General features: G+C 45.3%; 1 protein-coding gene across 3 annotated transcripts in view; it reads left to right on the top strand.

Moving 5' to 3' along the window:
• The first annotated feature begins 4038 nt into the window (after positions 1-4038).
• Positions 4039-24567, top strand: part of B3GAT2 (beta-1,3-glucuronyltransferase 2) — a 54127-nt gene continuing 33598 nt past the window's right edge. For all 3 annotated transcript variants that reach the window (XM_046639548.1, XM_046639550.1, XM_046639549.1), the window contains exon 1: positions 4039-4769. In XM_046639548.1, coding sequence (XP_046495504.1) covers positions 4185-4769 — 585 coding nt within the window. In that variant the 5' untranslated portion in view covers positions 4039-4184. The remainder of the gene's footprint in view (positions 4770-24567) is intronic.

Consider the following 24567-nt stretch of genomic DNA (forward strand, 5'->3'; position numbering starts at 1 on the left):
CTCGTCAAGAATACCAAGATATCCCCAGATTCGCATTTCAAAGTTGCCTGAGTCGCACTCGCAGAGCCCCAGGCTCCACTGTCAAATGGGGTCAGTTCTATACGGTGCCCTAATCGTGCTGCAGAAGGTACAGCTGCATATCACTCACCAAGGCAAAAGCAAACATTTAGTGATTAGATGATACCTTTTTGTTAATTCTGCAGATGAGATGTTTTTACCTTTGTTTATCTGAGAACAACTGAATGCTGAAATGCAGTGGCTGATGCCAGCAATCTAAGGCTTCACTAGCACAGATGAAGCCATGCTCATCTCGTTACACAAATGATTAGAGAGATTAAATGAAAACAAACACTGAGAGGATGTAGAGAAGCTCTGAAGCTGGCTAATCATTTTAATTTCTCCAGTGACTGACACCAACCTTCATTATCAACCACAGGTCAAGTTTAAATTGTTCTATGTAAGAATGATAAACTATATGGAAAAGTACTGTGGCTACCCAGTGATTATGATTCATACGAGTCACATTTTCTCCAAGCTTCCATTTAAAGAAGGTGTTTCTATCCCAGTGCCTGATAAACTCTCTAAGTATTTTATAACTATGATGTATTTTTGCATGTAAAAGTGATTTGCCCTGGGGCTGGTTGATGGCACAGTTAGGTTCCTGCTCCAGGCTTCCGGGGCCCGGGGTTCATGGGTTGGGATCCCGAGCGTGAACCTGCACACAGCTCATCCAGCCATGCTGTGGTGCTGACCCACATACAGAACAGAGGAAGATTGGCACAGATGTCAGCTCAGGGACATCCTTCCTCACACACACACATGCATGCATACACACACACACACACACACAAAAGTGACTTACCCGAGTTTGCTGCTTCAAGTGGACATTCTTAGTAATTTTTGTATCTCTATATCTTTACTCAGATTTGATCATAAAAGATGTGGGTCACATTTTTGAGTTAATGAATGTGAAACAATATGGCATATCCAGTCTTTGAAATAAATGTCACTTGGAAACATGTCATCCTTATTGCGAGACAAGCTGCACCTTGTATTGGGCGTAAATTGATTTCCTCTTTCTTCCTCTCCCTACCCCAAATTGAGAAGACTTTACCACACACACTAATGCCTCCCCGACAGGTGGGGCCTTATTTAGAGGGTTGTCAGTCCTGTCTAGAACGGATTTTATTTTATGTTCCTGTGTGATGACGATCCTGCAAGACCTCCTGGGTTAAGATCTTATTTTGAGGAAGTGTTATCTGTATGTAAATAACATTTATTGACTGCCTGCATAATGCCAGCTCCTCTGCAAAATACCTTACCTAACTTATCCTATTTGATCCTTACAACATTCCCAGGGAGTATGTACTACTAACTCCATTTTCTAGACGAGGAGACGGATGCTTTGACAGGCTCACCGACTTTCTAACGTTGCTGAAGCAGCCTGGATGGGATTCAAACCCAGGTCTGCCTGCCTCGGAGAACCACGATGCCCCGAACAGAAGGCTGATTGAGGTAAACCTGGAGGCAAAGGCTGACCAAGGATAACGGAAACGATGACATGACCTCCTTGATGCGGAGGTGCTGCCTAAGTGTTGTGTTATACGACACGTGTGAATTCTGGGCACCCGTTAATATCTCAAATCCCAAAAGATGATTGATTTTGAAAGTGTGTCATCACTCAATAGCCCCGGTTGCTGGAGAAGAAGCAATTAAGAAATAGGTTTTATGGTAAAGTGAGAATAACCAAGAGTTCCCTACTAACGAGGCAATGCTTTTTATTTTTTATTTTTTTGAGGAAGATTAGCCCTGAGCTAACTACTGCCAATCCTCCTATTTTTTGCTGAGGAAGACTGGCCCTGAGCGAACTTCCATGCCCATCTTCCTCCACTTTATATGTGGGACGCCTGCCACAGCATGGCTTAGCCAAGAGGCGCCATGTCCGCACCGGGGATCCGAACCAGCAACCTGGTCCACCGAGAAGTGGAACGTGCGCACTTAACCGCTGCGCCACCAGGGCGCCCTGAGGCGATGCTTTTTAATACAATTTGGTAACCACCTGGGATTTACCCAGCTAACCCACAGGGCTCCGCTCTCCAACTACGCACATCAAAAACTCCAAGAGGACTTAGGGGCCTTCAGTGATCTCCTCGGGCCGGGCGGGCGTGTGTGGCGCTTTCTAGGATTTAAGAAAAGCCTGCGCTGACCTCCCTCCCGCAAGACGCCCACTGCAATGTCCGCGGGCGCAGCCCCGGCCGGACGGGCGCACGTTTGCCCGAGGCTGTGAGAGGGTCGAGGCCCACCAGGCTGGCCGAGAACAGCAGCGCGTGGCACGGGTTCGCCGTTTCCTGCGGTGGGGATGCGCTAACCTGCCGCGTTTGAAGTGTGCGTTCTGGGTGACCCAGGGAGGTGGGGACCCACGGCTGGCCCCGCCGAGGGGGGGGCGGCGCATCACATCTACACACGTCTCTCTCAGCTTTCAGACTCGGCGGGAAGGCAGGGACCTTCACAGACCGACCAACGGGGGACGGGGGTGGGGGGGCTCGGGGTCGGAACGGCCGAGGGCACCCCCAGCCCCTAGCTCGCCATCGCCCGCCCTCAGAAGGCAAGCCTGAGCAGGACAGCCAGCCCAGGAAACGGGCTCGGAAATCACTGCCGCCGGCTGGGGGGAGGCTTTCCCGCGGCTCTGCCCGCGCCTCCCGGGACCGAGCGTGCGCGCGGCCCCTGCCTCCTCCGCGTGCTTTACAGACCCCGGGGCCTGGCGGCAGGGGCGCCCCATAGAAGAGTCCGCACTGGGCGCCAGCCGTGTGCTCGTGCCTGGCGGACGCTGTCCTCGGACGCTGTGAGCCGTGCGCACGCCCCGGGAGCGCAGCTCCAGCCGTGTCCGAGTGATTCCCCCGCCGCGCGGGGACCCGCGTCCTGTGTCCACTTGGCCGCTTGCCACTGACCTCGAGGAACTCACTTTAAACTCTGAGCCTCGGCTTCCTCGTCCAGAAAATGAAAGTGATGCCACCTGCCAGGCCTCCTAGAAAGGGTCGTTGGGAGGGTCAGACGGAATAATGCCGATGGCGCGGACTCCGAGGGGCTGTGCCTCCAAATTACTGAGAAAAATAAGTTAAATGTGCTCGGCTGGAGTTGCAGGAATTTCCCCAATGGTCACACTGCAGCCGGGCAGCAATCGCACGGAGCGAGTTCTCCTCGTGCGCATCTCGCAGGCCGAGCCCCGAGCGCGGCCTCTCGTCCCCGGCTCCACCGACTTGGACCTTTCGGGGACCCCGCTCTGCGGCCGCCGCTCGGCCCACCCCGCGCCGGGCTCCCGAGGGGGGTCCCGGCCCCTCCCACCTCCTCGCACCCGAACCCCAGGCTCCCGAGTTTTCCGCCCGGGCATGAGCTTTCCTGGAGGATCTCCAAAGACTGGGCAGCATTTGAGAAAGCTGCGCGCGCGGACCTCAGCGGACGAGCACCCCCTCCCGGAGGTCGCGCCTCCCCGCGGGGCCCCCTGCCCGCCTCCCCGGCCGTGCGGCCCCTTCCTTTCCCCTCCCGCCCGCAGCCGCGCCGCGGTCTCCCTCGGGGGGGGGGGGGGGGCTGGGAGCACGCTGGAGTCTGCAGCGCCCCCGCCCCTCGCTCCTTCTTTCTTCCCGGCTTTGGGATCGCTGCCGGAGCGGGAGCGGCTCTGAGAGGAGCAGGACGGAGCGCAGGCTTGGCTGCGGCGCGCGCTCAGAGCTGGCACCAGCGCCCCGGGGTCCCCTCCCGGGACTCACCGCCCCCGCTGGGACGTGACCAAGGAGCCCTGGGCGCCTGCCTCCTGCCCTCGAAGGTGCCCCAAAGAGCGCATCGGGGCCCACGGCTGAGCACAGCGCCCGCAGCGCCGCGGGACCCGCACCGGCTCGCAGTCCTCGGGAAGAGCGCGGGCATCTCCGCCTTCCTGGGGTCGGCTCCACTCCGGGCCCGCAGCGCGCGCTGCACCGAGTCCGCTTGCCGCCGACCCGCCCCGTGGCCCCCGCTCCTCGGCACCTGCGCGGAGCCCCCGAGCCCGGCGCCCGGCCCGGCAGCGCCCCGACCCCGACCCCATGGAGAGCGCGCCGGCCGCCGCTTTCTGAGTGCGGGCGCCGCCGTCCAAGCTGCAAGCTGGGTCCCCCGCTCGCTCCTCCTAGGACGTCCGAGAAACCGGCGGGGATCGCGCCATGAAGTCCGTGCTGTTCAGCCGCTTCTTCATCCTGCTGCCCTGGATCCTGATCGTCATCATCATGCTCGACGTGGACACGCGCAGGCCCGCGCTCCCGCTCACCCCGCGCCCCTACTTCTCTCCCTACGCTGGGGGCCGCGGGGGCGCCCGACCCCCGCTCCGCAGGGGCGGCCCGGGGCGCGGCTCCGAGCGGCGCAACGAGTCCGGGCCGCCGCGCGCGCCGCCCCTGCCCACCATCTATGCCATCACGCCCACCTACAGCCGCCCGGTGCAGAAGGCAGAGCTGACGCGCCTGGCCAACACCTTTCGCCAGGTGGCGCAGCTGCACTGGATCCTGGTGGAGGACGCGGCGGCGCGCAGCGAGCTGGTGAGCCGCTTCCTGGCGCGCGCCGGGCTGCCCTGCACGCACCTGCACGTGCCCACGCCGCGGCGCTACAAGCGGCCCGGGCTGCCGCGCGCCACGGAGCAGCGCAACGCCGGCCTGGCCTGGCTGCGCCAGCGGCACCGGCACCAGCGCGCGCAGCCCGGCGTGCTCTTCTTCGCCGACGACGACAACACCTACAGTCTGGAGCTCTTCCAGGAGGTAGCGCCGCCCGCCGCGGGGCGGGAGGGGCCTCGCCGGGACGCCGGGAGGAGCTCCTCGGGGCTCCCGTAGCCCCCGCTGGCCCGGGGATGGAGGGCGGGCGAGAGGACCCCTGTGGCCCAAGGGAGTGAGGCTGGCCGAGGCTGTGCTGCCCCCGGGCCCCGAGGTCGGGCCGAGGGACAGCGCAGGGTGAGGAGCGACTGTGAGGGTGGAGCCCAGAGGTGGAGGGGCGGCGGCCAGGCGAGCTCGGGAGAGCGGGGGCCCCTGCACAGGTGTGACTGAGTCCAGAGCCGCATGGGGAGGAAGATGCAGGTGGTGACTCAGAATCAGCCCAGAGACCTTTCCCTCGTCCAGCCCCCTGGCACGGAAATGGGTAGTAGTGACAACACTGACTTCCTAGGGGTCTTCCCTCCCTCTTCCCCCACCCCGCAAAGGCCCTTTCTGACTCCGAAGATGACCTCTTGTGCAAGGAAACCCTCTGGCAAATGAGTTGGGCTGTGCGGCCCGGTGGGTGTGTCTCTTCGCAGCCCGAGGCATCCCCCGGACTGCCGGTTCCTTTTCCGGACCTCTCCCGGGCCTCTCCTGCCCCGGGCGCTCGCCCCGGTGCTTACCGGCGGCCCGGCCGCTGAGGCGCGCTCCTCCCTCGGGGCGCGCGTGCCCAGACCGGCGGAGAGGGGGGCCGGTGGTGTTTCTTGAGGCTGGTATTTTGCGGTCTGTGTTTCCTGCAAACGAGACTGGGTTGCATGGTTTTGTCAGTTTTCTTCTTCCTCGTACACAAGTAGATCTTTAAAAAAGTGTTGGATTTCTCACATCCCGTGCGACGGTCGCCTTCCTCTACCCCAAATTCCCGGGCCTCCTGCCTCCAAGACCCCGCCCCCCAGTAAAGTGGGCGGCCTGTGCGTCTAGTAATCATATAGGCCCCACACTTGCATCCGAATATCCATGTGGCTTTCTTAACTGAGGGCAGAGGTTCTCTGTACTCTAACAGTTTAATTTTCCTGCCTACGTGGCTTTTAAAAATCCATTTCTTAAGGGCAGTCGCCCCTTCGTACGCATTCACCGCCTCCTTCTTTGTGTGTAAAAGGACCAGTAATTGCTCTCCATCTTTCCTTCTTCATCCTTTCACCCTATGGGGCTTTCCTTCCCTGTTTTCTCAGAAGAAATGAGTAAGCTTGACGTTGTGTGGTATGGTCTTTGTTATTAGAGATTATAGGTGTCAAGATTAGAGACGTCCTCTGGTTTATTTAAGTTGGGCTTTTATTTTGATCCTGCTTATGTGCTCTTCACCCGAAAGATGTGGTTTGTATTCTGAAGGAAGGAGCTTTGCGTTTCAGTACACCATAATTTTAAACCTCAAAGTTTCTTTCTTCTGCAGCTTGGAAGCTGCCTTACCTGTGAAAATGTGCTTCCGTGAGAGTGAAGTAATGACGTCGTTGTTAGCTAACCTTTCAGCGGCGTGGGCCGTGAGGGGGCCTGGTTTCAGTGCGTTCCCCGCCGCCAGCCTGTTGGGGTGCTGTGTTAGAGGCGTGGGGGAGCGGGCACTACGGGCAGTGAAACGGTCAGAACAGTGTCTGTCTTCAGTGCTTCCCAAACTGAAAGGAACGCTTGGCGGTAGTGGATATTAAGCAGCAAGAGAAGCATCCAGTAGGTTTTTTTCTTTTTCTTTTTTTTCGGTGAGGAAGATTTGCCCTGAGCTAACATCTGTGCCAACCTTCCTCTACTTTTATGTGGGTCGTCTCCACAGCATGTCTGCCGAGTGGAGTAGGTCCATGCCCAGCATCCCAACGGGCAAACACAGGTGCCGAAGCCAGCGTGTGGAACTTTAACCACTCGGCCAGGTTTTTTCATTGGTCCATAGGGGGAAAAAGAAAAAGAAAGAAGATGAAAGAAAGAAGAGAGGGTGAGAAGAAATACTATTGGCCAAAAGGAAACTAGGAAGGGAAAAACTTGCAAAACTTTGAAGACACTAAAGTAGACTTAAATTAAGAGCATATGCAACTCTTTTAGAGAGGCACGCGGAGTATAGAAAATACAGAACAGAAGGAATTTTTTAAAATCATAATATGCATGGTACACTTAGAATTTAAATTCTGTAGTTCCTAGAGGTTCTTCCCAGACAGTAATTTCATGACTAGTCCCTTTCTCCACCACCATTCCTCCTCCCCACATGAGTGTTTTTGACAGAGTAGGCGTCTGTCACCAGCATACACGTTGATACATTCCATTTTTTACAACACATTCTTTTCCTTAGCAAGCAGTGTTTTCATAGAAAGCAGTATTGAACTCTCTAAAACGTCAGATAGTGGAATTTATGCATTCTTAGTCTTGTGCATTGATGGGATGGTCTACCCTACACCCAGTCTAGGATTGATGATTCCATGTGGATTACAGTCCAGACATTGCTCTCTTGGAGAAAAGATAGGACCAGAAAAACCATCTGAAAACTGCAGCTCCTGGGGGAAGGGAAGATGCTGTAGGGCCGAGGCATAGGTCTCTTTGCATTGTGCACACACACAAATTAGTTCTTAAGTAATTTGCAGTACTTAAGGAAAGAATGTCCTGGGGCCGGCCGGGGGCATAGTGGTTAAGTTCAAAGATTCCGCTTTGGCAGCTGGGGTTCCTGGGTTTGGATCCTGGGCACAGAGCTACACACTGCTCATCAAGCCATGCTGTGGCAGTGTCCCACAAATAAAACAGAGGAAGACTGGCACAGATGTTAGCTGAGGGCCAATCTTCCTCAAACACACACACAAATGTCCCAAGTCAGGCTTCATCTTTTGATCGTAGTGCATCTGATTTCCATGGTTGATGTTAAGTAGATGAGATAAAAGAGGAAAATGAACCAGGTACAAATTAGCTCCCTGAGCACTGGTGGCATAGGAAGGAAGGTAAAGATGAAAGGTCTCCAAATTAAATTAGAGGTGCAACAGGCGGTCCGTGTTCAGTTATCCCTCCCTGGTAACCGGAATGGCGCTTTCTTCTCCCATACAGCTGACTAATTTTCAGCCTCCCGTTTCACCCGAGCTGTGCCACCAGAGAGAAATATTTGCGTTGAACAGTCCTGCTTCAGAGCCACATCCTCCTGCAAATGGAGGTCGATGGGGGTGGCACCTGCAAACCCTGCCTTTGAGAAGGAGGTGGGCGGGGTTCAGGCTCAGGATCTCCAGGGCTCCTCCTGCTCTTCCTGCGGCCTGGGTGAGGTCTTGCCCTGTGGCACACGGGTGAGCCTGCCTGCCAGTGCACCCTATCGATCCAGCTCTCCGGAAAAGCTTATTTGAAGAGGATTTAAACTGCTTTAGGAAAAGCCACAACTGCAGATAAATGCGAGTCTGTAACTAGTCATATTTTCAATAACACTATTGATCAGGTTTCCGTTCTTTGTTAGAAAACCTTCCAAGCTTTCCTGAGTGGAAAGCTGGTGCTTTTCCGGCGAAGTTGCTTTCACCTAGGAAATCAATTGAATTGAAAGGTTAAAAAGTAGCACTTTTCAAGGAAGAAGAAAAAAACTTTAATGAGGTAAGACTGGAAGACAGGCCGACTCTGAGACACTTAAGGGGCCCACTCGGTTAATGAGACTGCATCTCCACGATGTCTCTGGCAAGGAGTGGACTAAAGAGGCCCTGTGTCTGGGTTTTGTGGTTGGTGCTGTTGAGCTGTCTGTGCTCTGGGTAGGTGGAGGGGACGAGGGTTAATTCTCTGGCTCCTTTTCTGAAGCGCTTATATCATTTATATGCTCCCCCTTTACATGCAGCTTATTGGAGCCACAATCCAAAGGGAACTCAAATCTACAATGCTTGGCACTTCTCTCCCTGGGTCGTGAAGTCTGTGTGTGTTTCCTGCAAGGAGACAAGAGATGCAGGTGCTTCTGTAGGGTGATTGTCTTTTCAAAGCAAAGAAACCTAGAAGATTCTCTTAGGTATAGTACAAAGAGACTATTTGACCTGAAATGTGCCCCTTGTATTTTATTTCTCTCCATCTAAAAGCATATTAATAGTCATGCCATAGGTCGGATAAAATGTGAGAATTCTGTAAAAATGTATATAGAAAACTACAGCCCATTTTCTGAGGCTGTCAATGTTAGAGCTACAGATGTTTTTACTCTCCCTGGGTGTACAGTACTTGAGTTATGACTAATTTTTACAGAATTTTCTTTGGAGACAAGCGGTTTTCATTTGGGATTTTGATATTTTAATGGACCAGAAATAACTAGTTTGGGTTTAAAAGACGTTCTCCCTTCTGCCCCTTCCTGTTGTCTTTTTCCATCATTCTTTGCCCTCCAGCTACTTTTCTCTGATTAGTCTTTCTCGTGAACAGACCTGGAGACGGCCGGGTTGTGGTTTGGTGCAGTGGCTGTGTGTCTTTTCACATTTAGACTGTTGTCCGCTGCTTCTTGGAGACCCTCTGGGGCGGCTCCATTTTCTTCTGTCTGCTCCACTTGCCTCTAAATTACAAGCTGGTAAGTTTTCTCTTGTGTGAACAGTAATGGAATAGTAATTGCTTTAAGGCATACTACAAAAGTAAAATAGAACACCCAAAGTGAGCGGTCTTATTTATTAACTATTCCAGGTGGTATTTAGAGCTTTTTTTGTTACCGGATTCAATAATGCTCAGATGTGTCTATTCAAATATTTTGGACTCTGATGGAATATTTGCTCAGTCTGTACAAGTTAACACATTATTGTATATTTGATTTATGGTGCTGTTGAAATGTGAAATTTAAGTTTTGCATGGTTTTCAAAATCTCTCCCAAAACATAAAATTGTTGTATCTGCCCACAGATAGATAGATAGGTAGGTAGGTGATAAGTAAGTAGGTTTAGAATAGATTTCCAATTTACAGATATGAACTAAGATAATCCATTGCACATGCCTGATAATTTTCTTTTTAATTTTATTGAGGTCATAATAGTTTATAACATTGTGAAAGTTCAGTTGTACATTATTATTTCTCAGTCACCATATATATGTGCCCCTTTCCCCTTATGCCCACCCCCCAACCCCCTTCCCCTCTGGTAACCACTAAACTGTTCTCTTTGTCCACGTGTTGGTTTATCTTCCTCATATGAGTGAAATCATGCAGTATTTGTCTTTTTCTGTCTGGCTTATTTCGCTTAACATAACACCCTCAAGGTCCATCCATGTTGTTGCAAATGGGACAATTTTGTCTTTTTATGGCTGAGTAGTATTCCATTGTGTATATATTCCACATCTTCTTTATCCAATCATTGGTCGATGGGTACTTGGGTTCCTTCCACATCTCAGCTATTGTAAATAATGCTGCAATGAACAGGGGATGCATAAGTCTCTTTGGATTGTTGATTTCAAGTTCTTTAGATAAATACCTGGTAGTGGGGTAGCTAGGTGGTATGGTATTTCTATTTTTAATTTTTTGAGAAATCTCCATACTGTTTTCCATAGTGGCTGTACCAGTTTGCATTCCCACCAGCAGTGGATGAGGGTTCCCTTTTCTCCACATCCTCTCCAACATTTGTTATTTTTTGTCTTGGTGATTATAGCCATTCTAATGAGTGTAAAGTGATATCTCAGTGTAGTTTTGATTTGCATTCCCTGATGATTAGTGATGTTGAACATCATTTCATGTGCCTATTGGCCATCTGTATATCTTCTTTGGAAAAATGTCTGTTCAGATCCTTTGCCCATTTTTTGATTGGGTTGTTTGTCTTTTTGTTGTTGAGTTATGTGAGTTCTTTATATGTTTTGGAGATTAACCCCTTGTCAGATATATGATTTGCAAATATTTTTCTCCCAGTTGGTGGGTTGTCTTTTCATTTTGTTCATAGGTTCCTTTGCCTTGCAGAAGCTCTTTAGTCTGATGAAATTCCACTTGTTTATCTTTTCTTTTGTTTCCCTTGTCCAAGTAGACATGGTATTCTAAAACTGATGTCAAAGAGTCTACTGCCTCTATTTTCTTTTAGGAGCTTTGTGGTTTCATGTCTTACCTTCAAGTCATTGATCCATTTTGAGTTAATTTTTGTGTATGGTGAAAGATAATGGTCTACTTTCATTCTTTTGTAGGAGGCTGTCCAGTTTTCCCAACACCATTTATTAAAGAGACTTTCCTTTCTCCATTTTATGTTCTTAGCTCCTTTGTTGAAGATTAGCTCTCAGTAAGTGTGTGGTTTTATTTCTGGGCTTTCAGTTCTGTTCCATTGATCTGTGTGCCTGTTTTTGTATCGGTACTGTGCTGTTTTGATTACTATAGCTTTGTAGTATATTTTGAAGTCGGGGATTGTGATGCCTCAAGCTTTGTTCTTTTTTCCTCAGGATTGCTCTGGCTATTCAGGGTCTTTGGTTGCCCCATATGAATTTTAAGATTCTTTGTTCTGTTTCCATGAAGAATGTCATTGGGATTCTGATTGGGATTGCGTTGAGTCTGTAGATTGCTTTAGGTAGTAGGGACATTTTAACTACATTTATTCTTCCAATCCATGTGCATAGAATATTTTTCCATTTCTGTATGTCATCATCGACTTCTTTCAATAATGTCTTACAGTTTTCATTGTATAGGTCTTTCACCTCCTTGGTTAGATTTATTCCTAGATATTTTATTCTTTTTGTTGAGATTATAAATGGGATTGTATTCTTTATTATTATTTTTTTTTTTTGATGAAGATTAGCCCTGAGTTAACTGCTGCCAATCCTCCTCTTTTTTCTGAGGAAGACTGGCCCTGAGCTAACATCCGTGCCCATCTTCTTCTACTTTATAAGTGGGAGGCCTACCACAGCATGGCTTGCCAAGAGGTGTCATGTCCGCACCTGGGATCTAAACTGGCGAACCCCAGGCTGCCGAAGTGGGACATGCGCGCTTAACCGCTGTGCCACTGGGCCGGCCCCAAGGGATTGTATTATTGAGTTCTCTTTCTGTTAGCTGGTTGTTAGAGTACAGAAATGCAACTGATTTTTGTAAGTTGACTTTGTACCCTGCAACTTTGCTCTAGTTGTTGATTACTTCTAGAAGCTTTCTGATGGATTTTTTAGGGTTTTCTATATATAACATCATGTCATCTGCAGACAGTGAGAGTTTCACTTCTTGATTGCGTATTTGGATTCCATATATTTCTTTTTCCTGCCTAATTTCTCTGGCCAAAACCTCCAGTACTATGTTAAATAAGAGTGGTGAGAGTGGGCACCCTTGTCTTGTTCCTGTTTTCAGAGGGATGGCTTTCAGTTTTTCCCCATTGAGTATGATGTTGGCTGTGGGTTTTTCATATGTGGCCTTATTATGTTGAGGTACTTTCCTTCTGTCCCCATTTTATTGAGAGTTTTTATCATAAATGGATGTTGGATCTTGTCATAATGTTTTCAAGGTTTAGCTACATGGTAGCATGTATTAAAATTTCTTTCTTTTTAAGGCTGAATAATATTCCATTGTATGTATATTCCACATTTTACCTTTCACCTGGTGAAGGATACTTGGATTGTTTCCACGGTTTGGCTGTTGTGAATGCTGCTGAACGTTGTGAACGTGGGTGTAGAAATATCTGTTGAGTTTATGCTTTCAATTCTTATATGTGGGTATATACAGAAGTGGAGTTGCTGGGTCATGGGGTAGTTCTATGTTTAATTTTGGGGGTAACCACCATACTGTTTTCCACAGTGGCTGTACCGTTTTATATTCCCACCAATGGAGCACAAGGGTTTCAGTTGTGCCACATCCTCTCCAACACTCGTTATTTTCTGGTTTTGATAATAGTGTGAAGTGGTATCTTATTGTGGTTTTGATTTGCATTTCCCTAATGATTAGTGATGTTGAGCATCTTTTCATGTACCTGTTGGTCATTTGTATATATTTTTGTAGAAATGTCTATTCATGTCCTTTGCCCATTTTCAAATTGAGTTATTTGTTTTTGTTGAGTTTTAAGAGTTCTTCATATATTCTGGATATTAATCATGAATCAGATATGTGATTTGCAAATATTTTCTCCCATTCTGAGGGCTGCCTTTTTATTCTGTTGATAGTGTCCTCTGATGCCCTAAAGTTTGTAATTTTGATGAAGTTCAATTATTTTTTTCTTGTTCCTTCTGGTTTTGATGTCGTATCCAAGGAAATGTTGCCAAATTCAATGTCACGAAACTTTTCCCCTTTTAATAGTTGCATAATTAGCTCTTATGTTTAGTAATTAAGGTGGGTCCATTTTGAATTAATTTTTGTACATAGTATTAGGTGAGGTTTCAACTTCATTCTTTTGCATATGGATGTCCTATTTTCCCAGCACCATTTGTTGAAAAGACTGTCCTTTCCCCCATTAGATGGTCTTGGCACGCTTGTTGAAAATCATTTGACTATGTACATGAGGGTTTATTTCTGGGCTCTCTGTCCTATTCATTGGCCTGTATGTTTGTCTTTATGCCAACACCACACTGTTTTGATTCCTGTTGCTTTGCAGTAAGTTTTAGAGTGAGGAAGTGTGAGTCCTCCAACTTGGTTCTTTTTTAAGATTGTTTGGGCTGTCTGGGGTCCCTTGAGATTTCATATGAATTTTAGGATGGACTTTTTTCTCTTTCTGCAAAAGACGTCATTGGGATTTTGATAGGGGTTGCATTAAATTTGCAGATTGCTTTGGATAGTGTTTCATTCTGACCGTATTAAATGTTTAAATCCATGAACATGGAATGCTATTCCACTTATTGGTGTCTTCCTTAACTTCTTTCAGCAATGTTTTATAGTTTTCAGTGTACACATATTTTGCTTCCTTAGGTTTATTGTTAATTATTTTCTTTTTGATGCTACCTGTTAGGTTTTATTAATTCGGTTTTGGTCTCTCTCCCATATCTGAAAAATATCATCATATACTACCAATAGAACTAAAAAATCCAGGACTGAGGGAAACTTTGGCTACACAGAGCAACATAAATAGATCTTAAAAATATGGTACAGCATAGAAAAATGGGAGGGGGGAGGAATCTGTTCCACAAGGCCATTTATGTACATTTAAAATACTGCACACAAAGTGTTATGCATTTCACAAGGACACACAAATAAAGTAATTCTCCGTTTTCTGGTTGTGTTCCTAGGATGGTGGTCTCTGGTGAGACATTTCCAGGCATGATTTTAAATGACTTGGCTTTTGTTCATGTTCATGATCCCACATGCATGAGAGACTAAACTTCTAAATCCTGAAACACAGAAGGAAGAGCATCCCTTATTCCAGGCCTGAGTGTGTAGCGTTTACATGGTGTAGTTTTTCCTGGAAAGATAGGTGTCTTGTTTCTTACTCATCTGAGACAGGGTTTGCCTGGTGACAGGTCCCATGGTCTAAGCCACGGTCGGAGAATCTCTGCCCTGAGCAATACGTGGTGATGGTGATGGTGGTGGCAGTGATGGCAGCAGACACTGATACTGCGTTTATTTATGTACCTGTGTTACCTCATTCAATCCTCAAAACAACCCTATGGTACCGTAGTGTTACTATACCCATTTCCATATGTGGGAACAGCACAGAGAGTCTTGCTAACTTGCCCAAGACCACACAGCTAACTAGTGGTGGAGTTGAGATTTGAGTGCTGGGGTCAGGCTCACAGATCCAGCTTTTCACTTGCTTTGTCTCTAATTCATTTATTTTTTTGTTTTATTTTGCTCTTTTATTGCCTGCCTTCTTTGTTTTTGATTTAATTTTCTCTTCTTTTTTTTGGTTTATTGAGATAAAAACTTAGCTCCTTGATTTTTCTACTTTTCTTTTTTCTGATATATGCTGAAAGCTAAACACACTGTTTGAGCTGCATCCCATAAATGTTGACGCTGTGTTTTCATGTTCACTTCAAAATATTTTCTAATTTCTGTTGATTTATTTTTTCGTATCTTTTTGTATAATTTTACTAAGTAATTCAAAGTATGTTGCTTAATTTGTGAACACTTATGGCTTTTTAAATTATCTGTGGTTCTGATTTCTAGTTTAATTCTTTGCAGTCTGAATACATAATCTAGTTTCACTGGTTGAAATGTATTGAGATTTGCTTTATGTTCCAGCATACGGCCGGTTTTGGTGCATGTTCCATGTGTACCTAAAAAGAATGTTTATTCTGCAGTTGTTAGGTTTAGAGTTCTGTACATATCAATTAGTGGGGTGCTGCTTAAACTCCCTAAATCTGTACTGATATTTGGCGTGCTTGCTCTATCTTGTACAAAGAGAGCTGTGTTAAAATTTCTGACTGTGCTTGTGAATTAGTCTTTCTCCTTTTACATTTATCTACTTTTTGCTTCATGTATTTTGAAGCTATGTTATTTGGTGCATTCACCTGTAGATTTGTTGTTTTGTCTTGATGAATTGACCTTTTATTGTTATGAGATGTCCCTCAGCACCTCTGGTGATCTCTTTGTCTTGAAAACTACTTTGTCTGATGTTACTGTAACCACAGTAGCTTTCCTATGCTGACTGTCTGGTGTATCTCTTTCCATCCTTTTACTTTATCCTGTCTCTGTTCTTATATTTAAGGTGTGTCTGTTGTAAATAGCATATAGTTGGTTCTCATTTTTTTAATCCTTTTTGCTTTTCTTATGCTCTTCTCCCAAGGTAAGAACTTGGGAGAATAACCTGTAAACAAAGCCTTATTTAAATAATTCCTGCTGTGAATCTTATACTGAGTAAACAGCCTCTGTATTTTTTATGAATTGGACTTTCCTGAATTAGGTTTTCTTTCAAGTACCCCCTGCATCTTTTGAGGGGAAGGTAAACCAAGTAAAGGTTGGTCATGATAACTTTGTAAAGTAACCATTTGCTGAGGCTACAAAGAGTCTACTTACTGCCCAGGAAAGTTCTATCAAATTCTTCCTTTTTAGTATTTTCTGAGAGTGTTTAATTACTTCTATAATCTTAGAGGGTTCCCTCCCTGTTCCTCTTTTATTCATTTGTCACATATTCTGAGTATATTTCCCATCAGGAGAGCCTGAAAAGTGTTTTTCTTTCTCTCAGATTTCAGGTACAGAGGTGGAGTTGATCGTGCTTCCCCATCCTAACCTACCATCGACATCGTCGCATGCAAGCTCCCTCCCTTCTTGTTGCCTTTGTCCTTACTGTCAGGCATCTATTCTAGCATGCATGCTGCGGATTATTTCGTTTCTGTGTCTCCTTGTGAAATGTATCATGTTTTGTGTGCAGTATTTTAAATGTATATAAGTGCCATTATGGAATAGATTTTTTTCTACTTTTCCATGCTGTACCATGATTTAAAGATGTATTTTTATTGCCCTGAGCAATAAATCTAATCCACTGCTTCTGACTGTGGAGCTTTTATTTTCAAGTTGGAATTCTCATAATGCTCTATTTATTTGGGAAATTAGAATTTACCATGAGATGCTTTGCTGTATTGATCACCATAGTACTCTAGTGATTTATTAATAGGTGAAAAAAAATTAAAACTCCCATCCTGCTACTCCAAGAGACTATTTAGTCAAAGACTCCACCAAAATTAAAAGTTCCCAACTTCTTGTGCATTAGGTCCAGTAAATGTGAATCTTGCATGGAGAGGACCAGTGCCCCCAGCCCCTGGGCCTGACTCCTCAGCATCCCCCCTCTGCACACACCCACACTCACACATGCACACACCCACACTCACATATGCACACACACACACACACAGAGCACCAGAAGACATATTCTGAGACCATATTCATTTTTTTTAATGCTTTCACGTCAGTGGTATTGGTTTGCAACTTTACTGAAGTCTGGATTACTTCTTGGTATGTAAGTCTGCCTATTGCATGGAAAGGCCAGTGGACTAACGAGACCAGCCATTGTACGTTGGTTAGAGCTCCAGATGCCCATGCCAAGTGAACTGTACACTTGGACACACTTCCTTTTACGTGCTGGACACGCTGCCACAGAGATGAGTTAATATGCCCTCTGCTCTCCTGAGACATTTTGGGGAATGTATAGTAAAAGGGGCACATTTTAAAGGGCAGCAACAGCTTAATATGTTAGAATGTGTTAACAAGCTAATTTGCAGAAGTTTTCTGCAAACCTAACTACACATTTGATTTTATGTAAAGTTTTCCTTTTTGATATCCAAATGAAGATGAATGTGGTATTGGCAATTGTTAATTATGTTCATAATTTCAGTAAACATCGAATTTTACTAAAGTATATAGAACTGTACAAGGGATAGTAAAATAGATGGGGCTTATTTGAATTTTCCAGAAGGCGTGTGTTTTAACACTGATGGCAGGAGAGAGGATGGGCTCGTGTAGGGTAGGGGGACCTCCAAGTAGTAACCCTTTTCTCTTGTCTGTGTCCAATATTGTCACAGTAGCATTATGCTCTTAGGCAGGAGTTCTTTTCTGCAACAGTGCTACTTTCCTAGAAGCCTGGAGGAAAATAGAAGTTTAAATAGTTTGTAAATTTGGCTAGGATAAGTACACACACACACACACACACGCACGCACTCACTCACAGACACACAAATTGCATTTGGCTCTTTAGTCTCCATGAGTCATCTGTTTCCGCATAAATACCTTCAGGCCAAACCTCCTTAGCAAGGACACCAGGTAGATGATTATGTCTTCCTCTCCTGCGTCCAGTGAGGTGGCACATATTGTCAGGTCATCTTACGGATGGTGAGGCCAAGCTTGACCACTTGATCAAGGTAGTGACCGCCAAGTTCTCCATTGTAAAGGCACATCTTTCTTTTGTAATTACTAGGAAACCCATAGGTTGATACTCTGAGATGGTGTGTAACTAATGACCCATAGATTGATACTCTGAGACAGTGTGTAACTAATAAGTAACCCATAGATTGATACTCTGAGACTGTGAATATCTTGTTTCCCAGCAATGTTTACCCAAGAGTTCCAGCATCCAGTAGTGATTCTTGCTTCAATTCATTATTGCACCGGGGAGACCAAATGGTGATTTCCTTACTGGATCATTTCTTCTACATTTGCCAGCTGGCCTTCTTCCTAAAGAACAGCTTCCCTCTCACACCTCCCCGCCCCCCATCTATAACCACAGGCTTGGGGCTCCCTTTCTCCCCAGTGTGTTTTGATCTATGAGTGTCATTCTTTTTGATGCTCAAATTGTTCAGAGATTGGCCGCAACGCTTCAGACCAGCTTCTGTCTTTTTTGCACGTGTCCTTGTTTATCTATGAGCATGTCTTTGCTTTTTTGGCACAAAAAATTCTAGACTCATCTTATACTTTCCCTGGCCAGCCCTGGAATCAGCCACTTCTCCAAGGAGCTCTGATTCCTTTTAATGGAGAATGGTATTTGCAAACCAAATCTGAGTGTTAGGTTGTATGTATTGCTACTGGGGTGTTAATATTTCTAGGGCTTTAACTCACGAGATCGTATTGAAACCTCCTAATATTTTGTTTTTATCTTAAATCAGATGTATTGAGGTATAACTTACCTATAATAAAATGTCTTGTTTTAAGTGTAGAGTTTGCTGCGTTTTGGCAAACACTTGCAGCCTCGTAATTATCACCTTATAAACATCTGCAGTTGGTGTTCACCACCCGTGGCCTCTACTTTGCTTTCTGTCTCTACCTATTTGTTGATCTATTCTAGAATTTCACATGAGGGACTAATACAATATGTAGCCCTTTGTTTCTTTCGCTCAGCATTATGTTTTTGAGATTCATTCATGCTGTCGTGAATATCAATAGTTCATTACTCTGTATGGCTGAGTAGTAATCAGTTGTGTGGATAGATCACTGTTTGTTTAATCTGTTCCCAAGATGGTTCACATTAGGGCTATTTCCAGAGTAAAGCTGCTGTGGACATTCAGCTACAAGTTTTTGTGTGTACCTATGCTTTCGTTTCTCTTGGGTAAATACCTAGAAAATTGCTTGGTCATATGATAAGTATATTTTTTAACTTTACAAGAAACTGCCAAATTGTTTTCCAAGGTGGTTGTACCATTTTGTACTCCCACCAGGGATGTATGAGACCCAATTACTCCACATCTTCATCAACACTTAGTATTGTCAGTCTTTCAATTTTAGCCATTCTAAAGGGATGTGAAGGTATCTTATTGTGGTTTTGATTTCCATAATCACTGATGATATAGAACATCTTTGCAAGTTCTAATTGCTCATTCATTTTTCTTTGATGAAACGTCTGTTCAAATCTTTTGGCCATATTTTAATTGTCCAGCATGGTTAATGCCAATCATACTTTAGCCTTTTTTATTGAGCTGTAAGAATTCTGTGTATTCTGAATTTGTCTTTTGTAAGATATATGTATTGAGATATTTTCTCCCAGTCTGTGAGTTGCTTTAAAATTTTTTAACAGTATCCTTTGGAGAGTAGAAAATTTTAATTTTAAGTCCAATTTGTGAAATTTTTTAGGGTTCATGTTTTAAGGTCCTATGTAAGGAATCTTTGCCTACCCTAAGACCTCAAAGACTTTCTTCTATATTTTCTTCTACAGATTTTATAACTAGTTTTTGTGTCTAGGTCCATGATTCTATTTTGAGTTAATTTTTATGAGTATTGTGAGGTATACGGATCAAAGTTCTTTCTTTCTTTTTTTTTAACATAGATGTCCATTTGTTCCAGCACTATGTGTTAAAAAGACTATCCTTTCTCCCATTGAATTGCCTTGGCATCTTAGTAAAAAAGATCAAGCAGCCATTTGTGGGAAGAACTACTTCTGAGCTCTCTAATCTTTTCCATTTATCTGCTTGTCTTTACACTGATGCCACATTGTCTTGATTACTCTCACTTTGTAATAAGCAGAGCCGAGGCTAGCTCCTCCCAGACAGTCCAGGATTCACACCTTCATATGCCTTCGAGCAAGTAACAGTTAAGTGAAGCTGGCCGTGTGTAAGTAGTATGACTTTATTTGTATTAAAAGTTAAAGGACTAAAACTTTAACCTGGTTTATTTTCATTTATTAAGATTTTTAATTATGTTCCTTTCCCATATATTTCTCACAGTTCTTATTATTTCTAATGGTGTGTTTTATACACATACTTTGCATATTAAATATACTGGAATGTTCCTCATTTCCATACATACAACAGTCTTGCCTCCCTGTTTTCTTGTGTTGTCCTTAAACAGCCAGTTATTTCTCCAGCAAAAGTGAGTTTATTTGGGATCTTCAAAGAATTGCAGTTTGGGGTCTGCAACCATGGGGAGCCCCGTGCAAGTCTGGAGCAGCAAGGGGAGGAGAAAATCTTTATAGAGGGGGAAAAGGAAGTTGGGGGGTTATTGTAAACAAAGAGTCCATTGGAAGAACTGAGAGTTCCATATGCTGTGGCTTCTCAGTGGCTGAGTTGTGACAGTCTCTCATTGGCTGAGCTTCTTGCTGGTCAAGAAGAGGAAGTCTTTCTTCTTTCTGTTGGGCTCTGCTGTCAAGGTGCGGTGTCAGAGTGTCCCTGTTTGGCCTCCCAACTCCATTTTAATGAGGTTTCTGTTTACTGATTTCCACACTTGACATACACGGCCCGTTTGCTTTGTTTCTGAGCCTCCTGCTTTGGAGAGAAGACTGTCTCCTGTGACAGCACAAGCTGGTCAGGAATGGTGACTGACCTGTAGACTGAGATTTGGGGCTGTGACGGGAATGGTGGGGAACCATGGTGAACAGGGGAGGGTTGGCCCTGCGGAAAGTGGCCTTTCAATGCCACTGCTGCCATCATGGGATCTAGCGCAGTTTGCCAAATTTTCAGAGAGGCCAGAAACCTTTGGATTTTAACAGGTCTCAATTTAAGACACAAGCTCTGTGCAGGCCAGACCAGACTTGCCTTTAGGGCCACATATGGCCAAATGCTCCAGCTTGTGACCTCTGGTGTGCACAATAAAGAAGAATACAGAAAGCGAGTGAAAAATTGACCCCGGGCCAGAGAATAAGTCTGCGTTATACCCGACAGGGTGACTCGAGAAGGATGATCGCCTCGGGAACTTTTGAAAGAGATTTCTTTTTAACAATAGACTTTATTTTTAGAACAGTTTTAGCTTGACAGAAAAACTGAGAAGCTACTAGAAAGTTCCCACATACCCCACACCCAGTTTCCGTATTATTAACACCCCACATGAGTATGGTACCTGTGTTACAATTAATGAATCAATGCAAACTAAAGTCTGTTCTTTATTCAGATGTCCTTGGTTTTTACCAGTGTCCTTTTTCTGTTCCCAGATCCTGTTCTGGGTACCACATTACATTTAGTTGTCTTGTCTCCATAGGTTCCCCTTGGCTGTGACAGGTTCTCAGATTTTCTTTGTTTTTGATGATCTTGACAGTTTTGAGGAGTACTGGTTAGGTATGTTATAACATGCCCCTCTATTGGAACTTTCTGAGATTTTTCTCATGAGTAGAATGTGGTTGTGGGTTTGGGAGAAGATCACAGGGGTAAAGTTGCATTTTAATCACATCATGTCAAGGGTACATACTGTCAGTATTATCTTATAGCTCAGCTTGTTCCGGCTCTGGCCACTGGGAGCTCTTTCAGTTGGCTGTGTGCTTTTCACATGACCCCATCAATGTGGGTTTATTTGGGGTTTTGTTTGCATTTTTAAATACCTCCTTAGTCTCTGGCATTATAAGATGCTTTAGGCTCATCTTGTATTTTTCCCATCCCAGTGCTAGAATCAGCCATTTCTCCAAGAAACTGGGGTTCCTCTTATTAGAGAAGGGTATTTAAAAAGACCACAGAGGTCAAGTTCCAGTCTCAGCACTTCATGTCAAGGGTACATGCTGTCAACATGTCTCGTCACTGTTGATGTTGGCCTTGATCACCTAGCTAAGGGAGGGCTTACTGGTTTCTTCCCTGTGAAGTTACAGCCCCTGCCTCACATAATTATTTGGAATTCTTCTGCATGGGGGATTTGTCTGTTCCCCATATGCTTTTTTATTCAATCATTTATTTATATACCTTAGCTTGTATTTGTTTTCAGCATTTACTTTATACTTTGGATTGTGACCCAATACTGCTTCATTCTGTTGCTCAAATTCTTCCAGCTTTGGCCATTGGGAGGTCTTTCAGTCGACTCCTGTGGGTCTTCTGTGTGCCTCCATCAATTTGTGGGTTTTTCTTTCCTTGTGCATTTTCTTACTTTCTGGCTCTAAAGATACCCCAGGATCATCTTGTATATTTTCTGCCCCAGCCCTAGAATCAGCTACTTCTCCAGGTAGCTCTGCTTCCTTTTATTAGAGCATGGTATCAGAAACCAAGATCTGGGTGCTAGGTGGGCTCATTGCTGCTGGGGTGTCATTGCTCCTAGACCCCCTCAGCTGACAGAGCAAGGAGAGATACACATATCTATCAATGTATCTATATATGACCATCTCTATATTAGGGTAAATGTGAGTTCATACTGCTGTCTCCAGCTCTAATCCGTAACCACATGGATCATTCTAGCCTTCTATTTTGCTTATCTGTAAGTTCTCACTCTAACATCCACCATCTGAAATAGATCTTTTTAATTAAGGAATGCAGTGGGACGCCCTGTCAAGGGCCTGCAGCACTTGAGTTCCCTCCTTCCTGGCAGGTTTTTGGTTTTTGGTCTTCCTGTCCACAGTGGTTAATGCTGCTGCTGCTTTAGGCTTAGCTTGTGCTGATGACCTCGAGGAGCCCCAGCAGGTCCCAAACAGGCAGCTTCTCTGCAATGTGCTCGCTCTCCTTGCACCACCTGCTTCCCTTCCAGCCCTGTCAGCGTCAAACTCAAGTGATGAATTTTGCAGGTGGATGTGCCATTGCTTTTATTTTCCCAGAATTTTGGCTCTGTAGGCAAGGACTTTGTCTTCCTTGCTCTGGGGCTAGCGCAGCACTGGACACACAGTAGGTCCGTGAGGGATATTTAGTGGAAAAACACAGGAGAGATGGAGGAAATGTTAGACTCGATCTTCTACCCAATGACATAGGAGAAGGGTTGAGAATATAAAAGTAGGAACATTTCTGCCTTCTGGAATTCTTAGCTCCTTTAAGTAATTAGCTTTTGCACCTCAGAAGTTCATGCCGTGGGAGTGGTGCTGTATGGAAATCAAAACAGGCAAAAAAAGAGCCAGGGAAATAGAAAGTCATGCGAAGGACACTGTGTGGAGTGAATAGCACTGAGCCAAGTGACAATTAGGAGGAAAGGATGGTGAAATCATTAGGGGGCGGACGCAGGAAAGAGAAAGAGCAGACATGCTGTTAATTTCCAAACTGGTTCCAAAGAAAATTTACAAGCGTGTTGGATCATAGAAATGTAGACTCTGTGTTGGAGAATTTCAGATGTTTATGGACAAGGACGTTGGAAAGGACCCTTGGCTCCAGGCCATCACTTCTGCGTTCCTTCGTCTTATTGGCACTGCTCTTCCCTTTGTGTCCTAGTTCATTGGATCCTGATGGATTTGGGGTGGGTTTTGGTTTTGGGTCTTTTTTTTTTTTTTGCCACTGAAATTATTAGTTTAAAAGCAGGATACAGAGTGTAACATTCTTTATTGTAATTCTATTCCTTGAGATTACCTATAGCATCTGACATTTCAGAAGATCAAGAATTTTTTCATTTCTCTTTGGAAAAAATAAAACAAGATTTCACCTAGTGGTGTGTCTCAAAGGGAGCTGAAGACATTTGTTTAGCTTCTTCTGTTTTCCTCTAAGGGCATTCTGACGATCACCCTCGTGTCATCCTTTCAAGGGCTCCAGTCTCCGGAGCTGGCTGCTAGCCATCTCCCAGGGAGGGACCAAAAGGATGCAGCTTACAGCTGAAGAAAAAGGAGTTGGCTAAAGAAACAGGAGCTGGTTGTTGGTAAGACACGGGAGCGCACAGTTGTTACCTGCCTCCCTCCTTTCCTGGAGAAGATGAAGACCACAAGCTCCACCTGTCCTGGGAAGGTTTCAGCTGCATTTAGCCTGGAGGGGTGTGGGCATGTACCGAATCCTCTCCTGTGTCCTTTGTGGCCATGGGGTCTCTGGCGATTACTCTGCCTGGGGTGTTGGCTGGTTAGCATTGCTATGCAAGTCCTGTCCGTTTAATTGTGGGTCATGGGGAAAGGAATAAATGGGAGAATGTGACTTTGAAATTGAATAAATAAACGGGAAGAGAATGCCTTTGGGGATCAGACCTGTTTGTAGTATCATAACTCTTATAAATCTGTGAATTGCTTCCTCTTTTTCCTAATTTCCAGTGCTTCATTCCTCAGTTTTAGATTGGAGCTCACACCAGGCACCTGAAGTTGTGCCTGTTATGTAACTGCTATTTTGTGTTAAGAAAGTAACAAAACTCTTAAATACTGACGATCTTTTAGTTATATGAAAGTGCTTTTACTTTTCATAGGAACAGTCCTTGTTACAGTTTCCCCCTCTCAGAAAAGAACTTGGCTGCCAAGGAATCCTTAAAGAGCATAGCTTGAGTGAAAAGGACACAGAACAAAGGAAAGACCCCGGGGGGTGAAATGAAGAAGTTCTGTAAACAGCTGTGCTACTTTCCTTTGAAACGTCTGCACACTCTGTGTGCTGCAGCGATCGTGTGCCCAGGGGCTGTGTGTCTAACTCCGTGACGAAGGTTCCATGCTGAATCTCAGAGCAGCATATGTGGCAAGGGCATCAGGATCTTTCCGAAGTTTTAAGCTATTTAAATGACAAACTTTTTAAAATTTAGCGTACCTGGAAACATAAGCCTGCCACATCCCTGCGTTCAAACAGTCATCACTTCACCTTGCACGCCTGACCCTTGGAAAACATAAGACGTGAGCAAGTGGCAAGTCTGAGCTGCTCTCAGAAATCTGGAGTGTGCTAAGTGAAACCTACATTTTCTAGCATGAAACTGGCCCAGAAATGTGAAGTTTTGCTTTTTGATTCATCTCATCACCTTGAAGCCCAGGCCACTCTGTAGTCTGTGGGCAAAATCCTACACAGCTTAA

This window comes from Equus quagga, chromosome 15 (assembly GCF_021613505.1).
Source record: "Equus quagga isolate Etosha38 chromosome 15, UCLA_HA_Equagga_1.0, whole genome shotgun sequence".
In the NCBI taxonomy this organism is placed as follows: domain Eukaryota; kingdom Metazoa; phylum Chordata; class Mammalia; order Perissodactyla; family Equidae; genus Equus; species Equus quagga.